The sequence below is a fragment of the Salvelinus sp. IW2-2015 genome, linkage group LG20, assembly GCF_002910315.2.
Source record: "Salvelinus sp. IW2-2015 linkage group LG20, ASM291031v2, whole genome shotgun sequence".
NCBI classification, from domain to species: Eukaryota; Metazoa; Chordata; class Actinopteri; order Salmoniformes; family Salmonidae; genus Salvelinus; species Salvelinus sp. IW2-2015.
The window spans coordinates 2,722,462-2,735,349 of record NC_036860.1 but is presented as its reverse complement, the minus strand read 5'-3'; the positions used below and the strand labels follow the sequence as shown (position 1 = coordinate 2,735,349).

The following is a 12,888-nucleotide window of genomic DNA, read 5'->3' as shown; positions in this document are numbered from 1 at the left end:
GAAAGCCAAGTCAACAAACAGATTACCGACCATTTCGAATCCCACCATACCTTCTCCGCTATGCAATCCGGTTTCAGCCACGCTCAAGGTCCTAAACGATATCTTAACCGCATCGATAAGAAACAATACTGTGCAGCCGTATTCATTGACCTGCAAGGCTTTCGACTCTGTCAATCACCACTCCTCATCGGCAGACTCGACAGCCTTGGTTTCACAAATGATTGCCTCGCCTGGTTCACCAACTCTTCTCTGATAGAGTTCAGTGTGTCAAATCGGAGGGTCTGTTGTCCGGGCGTCTGGCAGTCTCTATGGGGTGCCACAGGGTTCAATTCTTGGACCGACTCTTCTCTGTATACATTCCAATGAGTCGCTCTTGCTGCTGGTGAGTCTCTGATCCACCTCTACGCAGACGACACCATTCTGTATACTTCTGGCCCTTCTTTGGACACTGTTAACAACCTCCAGGCGAGCTTCAATGCCATACAACTCTCCTTCCGTGGCCTCCAAATGCTCTTAATACAAGTAAACTAAATGCATGCTCTTCAACCGATCGCTGCCTGCACCTGCCCGCCTGTCCAACATCACTACTCTGGACGCTCTGACTTAGAATATGTGGACAACTACAAATACCTAGGTGTCTGGTTAACTGTAAACTCTTCCTCCAGACTCACATCAAACATCTCCAATCCAAAGTTAAATCTAGAATGGCTTCCTATTCCGCAACAAAGCATCTTCCACTCATGCTGCCAAACATACCCTTGTAAAAACTGACCATCCTACCAGCCCGACTTCGGTGATGTCATTTACAAAATAGCTCCAATACCCTACTCAATAAATTGGATGCAATCTATCACAGTGCCATCCGTTTTTTCACCAAAGCCCCATATACTACCCACCACTGCGACCTGTACACTCTCGTTGGCTGGCCCTCGCTTCATACTCGTCGCCAACCACTGGCTCCAGGTCATCTACAAGACCCTGCTAGGTAAAGTCCCCCTTATCTCAGCTCGCTGGTCACCATAGCAGCACCCACTTGGAGCACGCGCTCCAGCAGGTATATCTCTCTGGTCACCCCAAAACAATTCTTCGTTGGCCGCCTCTCCTTCAGTTCTTCTGCTGCCAATGACTGAAACTAACTACAAAAATCTCTGAAACTGGAAACACTTATCTCCCCACTAGCTTTAAGCACCAGCTGTCAGAGCAGCTCACAGATTACTTGCACCTTGACATAGCCCATCTATAATTTAGCCCAAACAACTACCTCTTTCCCTACTGTATTATTTATTTTGCTCCTTGCACCCCATTATTTCTATCTCTACTTTGCACATTCTCCACTGCAAATCAACCATTCCAGTGTTTACTTGCTATATTGTATTTACTTCGCCACCATGGCCTTTTTTTGCCTTTACCTCCCTTGCTCACATTGTATATACTTATTCTTCTACTGTATTATTGACTGTATGTTGTTTTACTCCATGTGTAACTCTGTGTTGTTGTATGTGTTGAACTGCTTTGCTTTATCTTGGCCAGGTCGCAATTGTAAATGAGAACGTGTTCTCAACTTGCCTACCTGGTTAAATAAAGGTTAATAAATAAATAATAACATACACTCAATTAGTATTTTGTAGCATTGCCTTTAAATTGTTTAACTTGGTTCAAACATTTCAGGTAGCCTCACAAGCTCCACAATAAGTTGGGTGAATTTTGGCCCATTCCTCCTGACAGAGATGGTGTAACTGAGTCAGGTTTGTAGGTCTCCTTGCTCACACACACTTTTCAGTTCTGCCCACACATTTTTATGGGATTGAGGTCAGGCTTAGTGATGGCCACTCCAATACCTTGACTTTGTTGTCCTTAAGCCCATTTTGCCACAACTTTGGAAGTATGCTTGGGTCATTGTCCATCTGGAAAACCCATTTGCGACCAAGCTTTAACCTCCTGACTGATGTCTTAGAGATCGTTGCCTTCGAAAGTATAATGCCAAGCATGAGATTATGTGGTCACAGTCAGCTCGATGAGAATGGACAGAGGCATTACGTAATAATGTAGGTCGAGATAGTGAAAGCTGCTCAATCATCCCTCCTAACAACAAAAAGCACAGGCGCCGCACAACCAGATGAAGTGAAGCATGCCAAGGACACTACCTCATCAGTAGAAACATGACCTAATACAGTCAACTGTGTAGCTGGACTTTAGTGACCTCACTTCAAGTATGACCAAGGTAACAGGCGATGAATAGGTGTTACTTCTGCTTCAAGGTCCATAATTTGCCTTCACCCAAAGCGATAACACCAAAATAGCTCATATAATGAGGCGCCAGACCAACTATTGTTCGCCATAATCTGCTCTATACAAGGGTCAAGACCTAAGAGTCACTTGTCATCATGAGATCAGGAAAAACCAATCTAAGCACTATAAATGTTCCCATGTGATTTTGCGATTCCAATCGTCTCAGCCCAGCCGGATATGTACTGAGACTCAGTTTTTATGGCGGTTTGAGGACGCCAGTGGCTACATCTTCCATTGTGCTGACGCGGTCTCCTTTCAAGGTTATGATGCGATATAGACTGCGTCACGTGCTTTATGTGTAAATAGTAGATAACTATTCTAGTACAACGTGTATTCCTTAGCAATACAACTTACTAACACAGAGCAAGTCTTATTGATGATTTGTTCTGGGATTGATATTGCACTTTCGCTCCAAAGTACGTTTCGTCTCTCAAGGAGACAGAACGGGTCTCGTTCCTGAGCGGTATTGAACGCTGCTGTACGGTCCATGTCGATGTATAATAGATACTTGACGTACTATTGTCTTGTAACATAGAAATGAACTTATATCTCATGTAGTTAAAAGGACTATGTGGCGTTATTTAGTTTATAACACCCTAACCCAAGTTAGCCAGCCAAGGCCGCGTAAAATTCAGGATGTGTGTGAGAATTGCTGCGCCCAGAATGAACCAATAGAACCAGAAGGTTGTGGGTGAGGTGGTCATAACAAGCCTATGTAGGTTTCTTTTAGATTTTGCCATGATAGTAATCAGCGGCAATTAGTGTGCAACTTGGTATTGTTGAAAGGTGAGGTCCTTATAAGCTAAGGACATTCCACTTATGAATACGAACCTCCAGAATTGACCAAACCTGATGGTGCAACAACCTGAGCCTTGTGCGAGTAATCTAAGAGTCCATGACAATCCCTTTCTGGCATTGCTCCAAGCTGTTTAAAGTACAGGTCACATTTCAGTGGTAGTGGTAAACTTCGTGACCCCACCTGTAAATTGTTGAATCATCAGTTGGGTTAGATGACTATGGTAGAGAATAATATATCTTTCTTGTAGAACAACAGTAGGTTTGGATAAATATGTAGCTCTCGTCTGTCCAATGCATCAAAAGTAAGGTCCCTACCGACTTCGCCAAACTTGACTAGTATTTAGTACACGTAGAGTATGGCAGATAGGAGCGTGTGGCGAACCAACAATGAAGTTTTATGACTCCATCCAGACGGTCGGTATACGTTGTAAGACAAACTTCCGACCCCACTTTACTACATATCGCTCGGTGGATAGGAGCTAATGACGCGAAGCTGAGATATGCATACTATAATGTGCGTGAATGAGAACCAGTACAGAAAGAGTCCTGTCTCCTCTAATGACGGATTTAGCTAGGACCTGTATAACCTGTGTTATGATGCGCAGTCTTTTGTGAGAGGTTAACCTAATTGTCCTAAATTCCCTCATATTTCAGGCCTCCTGAGGCCATGGATCTAAGCTAGCTACTTTGATGGCCCTTCACATTTTCCACAAGAACTGGTTACGCTTATATAGGTGACTACGCTCCGTGACAATTGTGTTAGGTTTGTTTGCGATTGATGTGGATACACCAAGAACTTGATCTGGCTCTCTCAAACTACTGATGCATTCTCCGAGATACTAGCAGGCCCACGGGGATTATCTGAGTGATTTACTGGAGTGGTGGGATGCTGACCCGTGCGGCCTATGTCCTGGTAGCGTACAACCAGATGTCAGTCTCCCATTCCATATATCGTTTGAATAAGCGGTAGGGAGGGAGAGGTGTGTGTCCTAGTGGCGAGCCACACAGACGGTCAGATTTGGCATGCGCATACTCATCTGCACCTCTGTGCTTAATCTTCACATTAGGTCCTTCGTGTTGCCGGTAGTATACGAGGTGATGCTCACTATTCACTGTTGTGATCATCGGAAAACTTAATGATGGTGTTTGGAGTTGTGCTGGCATGGCAGATCATAGTGAACAAGGGACAAGGAGACTGAGCACGCACCACCTGAGGGCCCCCGTTGTTAAGATCCCAGGCGTGGCGGATCTGTGGTTACCAACCTGGGGGCGACCGCTCAGAAAGTCCAGGCTCACACATGGGCAGAGGGAAGTGGTTTCCCCAGGGTCCCTCAGCCTTGTTGAATAAATGAGCCTTATTGTGGATCGCACTTACAAGCAGTGTGCCATCAAGTCTGGGGATGCGACAAAATGATGCGGCCAGATGGCTTTAGGTACGCACCTTAAATATGAAATTACGACTATTTCAGCCAAAAATAAGTAATGGAATCACTGCATTTATAAAAGGGTGGTGGGAATTCAAAGTTAAGTCCTTCGCAGATGGTCGTTGAGAGTGAAGTTATAACGGATAATAGGGCGGATTGCCTTGTGCATGTCCATCCGTGACTTCGAGCGCATGTGGCTGTGGAGGCCCGCAAGAGCCGTGGCCAACATTGTGATGGTCGAGTTAGCGATTTTCCTGGTGGAAAATGGCGGACTCGACCGGTATAGTCGATAACACTTGGTGAAAAGACTGTTCAGTGTGGCACCACTACGCACGTGAAGGTCGCCACTGAGAAGTAACACTAAATTGGCTTGAACAAGTGGGACATCAGCGAAGGACGTGATATGAGAACTGATTGGTAGCGATAGAGTGGGAGCAGTGAATAGTCAAGCAACTATGAATACGTGCGAGCCTATTCTTACTATGCAGACAGGGACTGAAGCGAGACCAGCGAGATGCCGTGACCGTCCTAGATTCTATAATGTGCGAGATTTTCGCCACTGAACGGAAACTCGCTATATGATACTTCGTATCTGCAAGGAAAAGAAACGCAGCAGAAGAGAGGGGAGGACACAGTAGTAAGAGAGATGCAGAACGATAATTAGAGCTCATGATGGATTGGGTATCGTAGAAAGACAGCGAAACAGTGGTAATAGAGATATAAAGGACTGAAAGGACGTATAATTCAATTTCAGTTGCGTTAATTGAAGAGACACACATGATACGTAGGTGAGGTATGGCTACGCTTGATGGATTAGCCTCAAGAGTGACCAGAATCAGAAATTAGTAATCTAGGACACCACGACAAGGGAGAAGCCGTGCACGATCCCGTAACGAGCCAATACACTGCCTAGAGCCGTGAAGCCTGAGAGCGGGCGGCTAGTGTGCAGTACAACATACGATAAGCTGTTCGTACACAGTAATTGGAGGACCACTAAAATCAAAGCCTATCAGTCATCCGAACCAGGTCCTCAGACGCCTCCTTATTAGGAAACAGTATGCGATTGCCAAAAAGTGGAAACGGTAGCAAGGATACCAAGGCACTGGTTTTATGCAGTTTTTCACTATCTTCCGCATCGAGACTAAAATAGAACTACAGACAGTGCCTACCAGCTACTCCATGTGAGTAACAGCCATACTAAGCGTCGTGATAGTGAGAGATAGAATGAAACAAGTTCCATTGCGCTAAAGAACGTACAGAATTATAAGAAAACCACAAAGAAGCTCACAGATTTCCATACATAAGACAGAAAAGTGCAGACCACGCAAACTAACAACGCGCTACACTGTGGAGGAGTCATGAGAAGCTGATTATGAGAGAAAAAAGAGTATGGCCTCCTCGAATGGAGTGACAAGAGAACATATAGGAAAAGACAGGGAGCCGCTGGGACAAATTTATCAGCTGTAGCCATACATTCAAAGAAGAGAGAGCTCGGGAGCATACAGTTCGTATCTCGTTGTTCTGAGAAGACAGTCTACTTAAGTGACAGTAATGGACGCTATCTCGACACAACAGAAACACTGAAGGCGCGCAGCTGGTGGCATTAACTCTTGGCCATGCTGACGTCAAGTATGATTTAGGACTTTGGGGACACGCAGCTCTGCCGAAGACGGTGGTTTTGAAAGAACCCAAAGTCCAATGTGCGCATTACGCTATGAATTAGGCAATTTCATATAGCTACGTATCCACCGACTACTATCTCTTATGTCTCTCCTATAAAGAAAGAATACGGATAAAATTTCATAACTAAAAGTTATAAATTTCACTGGCAACATAGATAATGCATCCGAGTCAAGTGAGAAACCAGATGTTGAATAAAACATGTATTCATATTAGCATGGTTTCCAGTTCGTGTGATGCTCCTCAAGCTTGACGTATGCACTACGTCTAGTGACGTGGTAGCTGCTCTGCAGAATACTCTTCAAAGCCCATGGAGAGTGTGTGCATGTATCATTACGATTCTGGTGTAGTCATGTGATACTAAATTAAGTCCATACAAACTCTGACTAATATATATGTAATATATTAACCATTGTTACTTGCCGAGCTACACTACAGTGGTAATTGTCGAAAATCAACCAGTTGATCGGGCGGAACCTCGTGAATTCGGCTCCCCGTATTCCCTTGATAATACTCTTGCGCGTAGCGCGAGTTCTACCTAGGCCAGCTTAAGATTTACTCAACTGAGTAGCAAATAACAAGTGGCGGAGATATCTCCGTGCGACGTGTGTCTAACTGAGTCACTGCTTCGCGCTCAGCTAAAAGAGTCTTGAGTTCGAGAGACACTCAAAATACATATTCCTATTCGAAATGTATATAACCGTCGTTAGTATTGCTGGCAGCACCCGAAGTCTATGCGTGATGTGATACAAGATCTCCTGCCAATAGATTCTTCAATGAGTTGTCGTTTAGTTGTCAGAAGACACAGTTATGACCAGGGTAGTGATTGTAAGTATGGTTGAATTCCACCTCTCAAGAGCTCAAGACTCCCCGCCATTGTGTTCCACAGGTTGCCGAATGAGATGTGAGAGCGCACTTGTCTTGAAATAGTACATAAACATCCGATACCTTAGTATTAGAATTAAACGCACCTATTACTCTGTAGCTCGCTACAAAATAACTTGTGCTAACAGACCCAAACCACTTTGGATTAATAGTTTCCGGCGCATTTCCACACGTTGATTTAGGTGATACTCCAAGTGAAGCGCAAACTTAAGGGGCGCCAACCAGAGGTTCTCTGCTCCCATATATATTGGACAAATTTACAGCTAAATTATAAATAACCGTACCTAGGACAGATCAACCTGTAAATATTTACTCCTTAAAATCTATACGAATGGTAAGAATCCAAATGACGAAGGAACACTCAATTTATTCTTAACCCCTATAAAATTAAACACAATAACTCCGTAAACCCTGGCTCGTTTTACTGTGGATATAGATACTTTTGTACCTGTTTCCTTCAGCATCTTCACAAGGTCCTTTGATGTTGTTCTGGGATTGATTTGCACTTTTCGCTCCAAAGTACGTTCGTCTCTAGGAGACAGAACGGGTCTCCTTCCTGAGCGGTATGACGGCTGCGTGGTCCCATGGTGTTTATACTTGCGTACTATTGTTTGTACAGATGAACGTGGTACCTTCAGGTGTTTGGAAATTGCTCCCAAGAATGAACCAGACTTGTGGAGGTCTACAAGTCTGATTTCTTTTGATTTTCCCATGATGTCACGCAAAGAGGCACTGAGTTTGAAGGTAGGCCTTAAAATACATCCACAGGTACACCTCCAATTGACCCAAATGATGTCAAATAGCCTGTCAGAAGCTTCTAAAGCCATGACATTTTCTGGAATTTTCCAAGCTGTTTAAAGACAGTCAATTTAGTGTATGTAAACTTCTGACCCACTGAAATTGTGATACAGTGAATTATATGTGAAATAATCTTTCTGTAAACAATTGTTGGAAAAATTACTTGTGTAATGCACAAAGTAGATGTCCTAACCGACTTGCCAAAACTATAGTTTGTAAGAAATTTGTGGAGGGTTGAAAAATGAGTTTTAATGACTCCAACCTAAGTCTATGTAAACTTCCGACTTCAACTGTATAGCTAATGAGAGGAATTTATTGAATGACAGAAAAATTGTTAACATTTATGAGATTGGTTTGAGTCTTTTAGCCATCAGCAGCACATGATCAATTCCCAAAGTCAGCAAGTTGACTGACCCCTATTGCTCATTAGGTCTGTAATACTGATGTATTGCAGAGTAGCCAGATATCAGTTTTCTAATGGGAAACTGTAGGCTAAGTGACCATTAGAAAGATGGACAGTAGATTCTCCACACCCTTGTACTCAATCCTGGCATTAGTGATGCTCACTAGGTAATGTGATCGCTAGATGCATCAGTCTGGAGTCCAATGATGGCAATAACCTAATCATTCAGAATAAAACTGATTTAAAAAGGGGATTCAATTAATATGCATGGCTAAATATAGGTAGGTCGTTGCCATGGGTGACTCACGCTGCTGGACGAAGCCTGCTGTATGCATTACATTTGAGGGGGCAGTTACATTTGAGTGTCACACTCGTTTCCCTCAAGTAACTATTGGTTCGTGATAAGCATAGACTATTGACTGATGACTATTGAGATTGAATATCAACAATATGTAGGCCTATTCTTTATAGGCCTAGAGAATGAATGCCTATTAGATTTATAATGTGATTTTCCCATGACACAAATGCTTAACTTTTCAAGAAAAAGGGAAAGGGTTGACACAGTAGTAAAGAATGAAAGTATTGGTCAATATTGATGGCTTCTAAAAACAGCAAACATGTTATATTGATAAGGTATACTGCTGTTCAGTTGTAATTGAGAGCAATGTCTGGTGCATTTCGTTTGGTTCAATGACCAGATAATTCATATAGACACACGACAGGGGAGACTCCATCAATTCCTGCTGACTGAACCTGAGGGTGTATTTCATAACATCTGTTGTACTTTGACCTAAATCCTATCAGTCATCCAACATCGGCTTTTTGACATTGATGCCAAAATGAAACGAAATAAATGTTTTGCAGTTTTCCTCTCCAGATATACTAAAGGCATAACATACTATGGAGAATATAGGGCGTTGTAGTGAGAATAAATGAACATAATTTCCATGCAAAGACTACATTTAAAAAAAATAGCCCATTTCCATAATAGAAAAAAGGCAACCAAAACCTCTTTAGGGATGATTTCATTATGAAAATTGTCATTGTACAACAATATGAAAACAGGAGCTGAAATTACAGCTGTGTCATCAAGCGAAAGCTACATTCGTTCGTCGTTCGTTTGGAAACAGTTTCTTTCCATCCATTCTGAACACAAAAACACAGCGCGAGCGGTGGCTTACCTGCATCTGCTGCAGTTGTTTGATTTGTGTACACACTGCGGCTGTTTGAATCCAAGCATACATGTATCCTAAATACGTTATTAGCTACGACAGACACACATTCATAAAATAATTCATACTAAATTAAAATCACTGCAACATAACGTCAAGTGAGAAACCAATTTAAACCATGTTTACAGTTTCATCGAGTTCGCTAGCTAACGTTAGCATCGCTAGTTAGGTAGCTGCTCGCAAACTCTTCAAAGCCTAGGTAAATACAACCTTGTGTCTGTACTAATAGTCCATCTCATGTAGAAAAACTTTATTCAGTCACTATAATTTCAAAATAACAGTATCGGGGAACGCTCGTGAATTCGGCTCCGTTATTCCCCTGTATCTCTCCTAGCGATTCACTACGCTAAGATTTTACAGTAGCAYAACAGCGAAACTCCTCCACCGTTTCTACTGTCACGCAGGCGCAGTAGCTTCATCGCCTTCAYKTACTTTCCCATGATGTAACTCGTATATGCCAGCAGGTCTTGCATTGTTGTACAAACCCAGATTTCAAATATTTGTGTTTGTGTATGAAGAATTTACCAGGTAGTATAAAGTTAATTCATTCAGTAACTTTGTTTTCATTCGAATAATATTACACATTTCATTGTAAATACATACGTCTTATTAATGAAATAAACGCAATTACTTAGCTCGCTCCAAAATAACTTGTCACAAAACATTTGGATAATAGTTTCCCCATTTTAAAGTTGATTTGTATATCAAAGTGAAAGAAATTAAAGGGGCAACCAAGTTCTTCCATTCAATTTCAGTAATATATCCGTACCAGGAAAATCTAACTTAAATATTTATTAAAATCTATAGAATTAGTCAATGACAAGAACAATATTTTCTTACATAATTTCACAAATGTAAACCCTGATCCTTTTAAAAATGTATATGCAAATTGAATGTAAAATGTTTATTAATCCTGACATCTTCATGTATTCAAGTGTAGTGACTTTATATAAATATGTACTGAGATGTCTCYTTACTGTATTGACAATTTAATTTCAATTTAGAAAAAAAGCATTTCAGACCCAGTCACACCTCCACAGTTCCCTCAAATGGTCCTCTTTTAGATACAATAACATGTCATTTCCCGAATGCAATGTATAGTCGTGGCCAAAAGTTGAGAGAATGACAAATATTATTTTCCACAAAGTTTGCTGCTTAGGTGTCTTTAGATATTTTTGTCAAATGTTACTATGGAATACTGAAGTATAATTACAAGCGTGTCAAAGGCTTTGGGTTTTTGTTTGTCCACCCGCCTCGAGGATTGACCACTAGTTCTCAATGGGATTAAGGTCTGGGGAGTTTCCTGGCCATGGACCCAAAACATCAATGTTTTTCTCCCCGAGCCACTTATCACTTTTGCCTTATGGCAATGTGCTCCATCATGCTGGAAAAGGCATTGTTCGTCACCAAACTGTTCCTGGATGGTTGGGAGAAGTTGCTCTCGGAGGATATGTTGGTACCATTCTTTATTCATGGCTGTGTTCTTAGGCAAAATTGTGATTGAGCCCACTCCCTTGGCTGAGAAGCAACCCCACACATGAATGGTCTCAGGATGCTTTACTGTTGGCATGACACAGGACTGATGGTAGCGCTTACCTTGTCTTCTCCGGACAAGCTTTTTTCCGGATGCCCCAAACAATCGGAAAGGGGATTCATCAGAGAAAATGACTTTACCCCAGTCCTCAGCAGTCCAATCCCTGTACCTTTTTTTTCCTGGAGAGAAGTGGCTTCTTTGCTGCCCTTCTTGACACCAGGTCATCCTCCAAAAGTCTTAGCCTCACTGTGCGTGCAGATGCACTCACACCTGCCTGCTGCCATTCCTGAGCAAGCTCTGTACTGGTGGTGCCCCGATCCCACAGCTGAATCAACTTTAGGAAACGGTCCTGGCGCTTGCTGGACTTTCTTGGGCGCCCTGAAGCCTTCTTCACAACAACTGAACCGCTCTCATTGAAGTTCTTGATGATCCGATAAATGGTTGATTTAGGTGCAATCTTACTGGCAGCAATATCCTTGCCTGTGAAGCCCTTTTTGTGCAACGCAATGATGACGGCATGTGTTTCCTTGCAGGTAACCAAGAAAGAACAATGATTCCAAGCACCACCCTCCTTTTGAAGCTTCCAGTCTGTTATTCGAACTCAATCTGCATGACAGATTGATCTCCAGCCTTGTCAACACTCACACCTGTGTTAACGAGAGAATCACTGACATGTCAGCTGGTCCTTTTGTGGCAGGGCTGAAATGCAGTGAATTTTTTTTTTGGGGGGGGGGGAATTCAGTTCATTTGCATCTGATCACTCTTCATAACATTCTGGAGTATATGCAAATTGCCATCATACAAACTGAGGCAGCAGACTTTGTGAAAATTAATATTTGTGTCATTCTTAACTTCTGGCCACAACTTTACAGTTACAAAAATAAACAGTACACAACACAAGTGCATAGAACTGAAGTAGAATAGAGCCATTTCAACAAATTACTAAAGAGTGAGGAAGTTTAATTTTTTTTATTATGTCATAAAATATACACAAATACTGTTGTAAATAAAGTTAAAGTGTGTTAAAGAACTGTACAAGATATCAGTACACAATACATAAAGTGTATACTCCCCATAACCTGACCAGCGCTATCCCTCCCCGTAGTTACATTGCCACTGGGTCACACTGGCTTGCCAAAGGGACACGTCGCAAACACAGGTCATTACCAGAAACTGTGACATCACTGTGACTGCATCCGAGTCCCAGTTATCAATGACATCAAGGGTGCTGGTAAATGACATCCAGGGACCAATTATTCTGCAACAGAAAGCACCGATGACGTCAACCCACTGTCAGCATCTCCTTTTTCAAGAGTGCTTTTTTTGTAAAAAAAAAAAAAAAAAGTAGACAGCCCTATATCAGGTCCTTGGTGGAGAACATGGACAGCCTCCAGGAAAGGCTTTGAGTGGAGTGATGGGGAGAGTAGTGACAAATTCTCAACAGGCTATGAACAAACTGCTGGGAATAAAATAGGAAAAATAAGTGCAATACTTCAAGAATTTCCTCGTACACAAGAGAAACAAAATGGAGTTTCGGAAAAAGAACAGTGATGGACAATCTCAAATAATGAGGCATGAGAAATGTATAGTTTGTCCCCAGCAGCCCTGTGATCTTAACAGGGGACCTATGGAATTCTGAAAGTCCATGCACCAGACCTACACTTCTGACGACACACACACGACCCAGTTGACGATGTAAAAGTTTCTAAAATCCCTCCCAATTTAGTACTTAATATAATTTTTTTTATTCTGATCCCCAGCCGCAATTTATGCATTTAGTATGTATATTTCGACATTACACCTTAAAAACAACCAACCACATTTTGGCTTTACACAGAAATAAAA

At 42.2% G+C, this 12,888-nt stretch overlaps 1 protein-coding gene across 2 annotated transcripts in view; it reads right to left on the bottom strand.

Moving 5' to 3' along the window:
- The window catches only part of LOC111981128 (transmembrane protein 184B), a 33,522-nt gene extending 23,672 nt beyond the window's left edge, over positions 1-9,850 (bottom strand). For both annotated transcript variants that reach the window (XM_024012280.2, XM_070449125.1), the window contains exon 1: positions 9,459-9,850. In XM_024012280.2, the coding sequence (XP_023868048.1) occupies positions 9,459-9,521 (63 nt within the window). In that variant the 5' untranslated portion in view covers positions 9,522-9,850. The remainder of the gene's footprint in view (positions 1-9,458) is intronic.
- Positions 9,851-12,888: the final 3,038 nt, after the last annotated feature.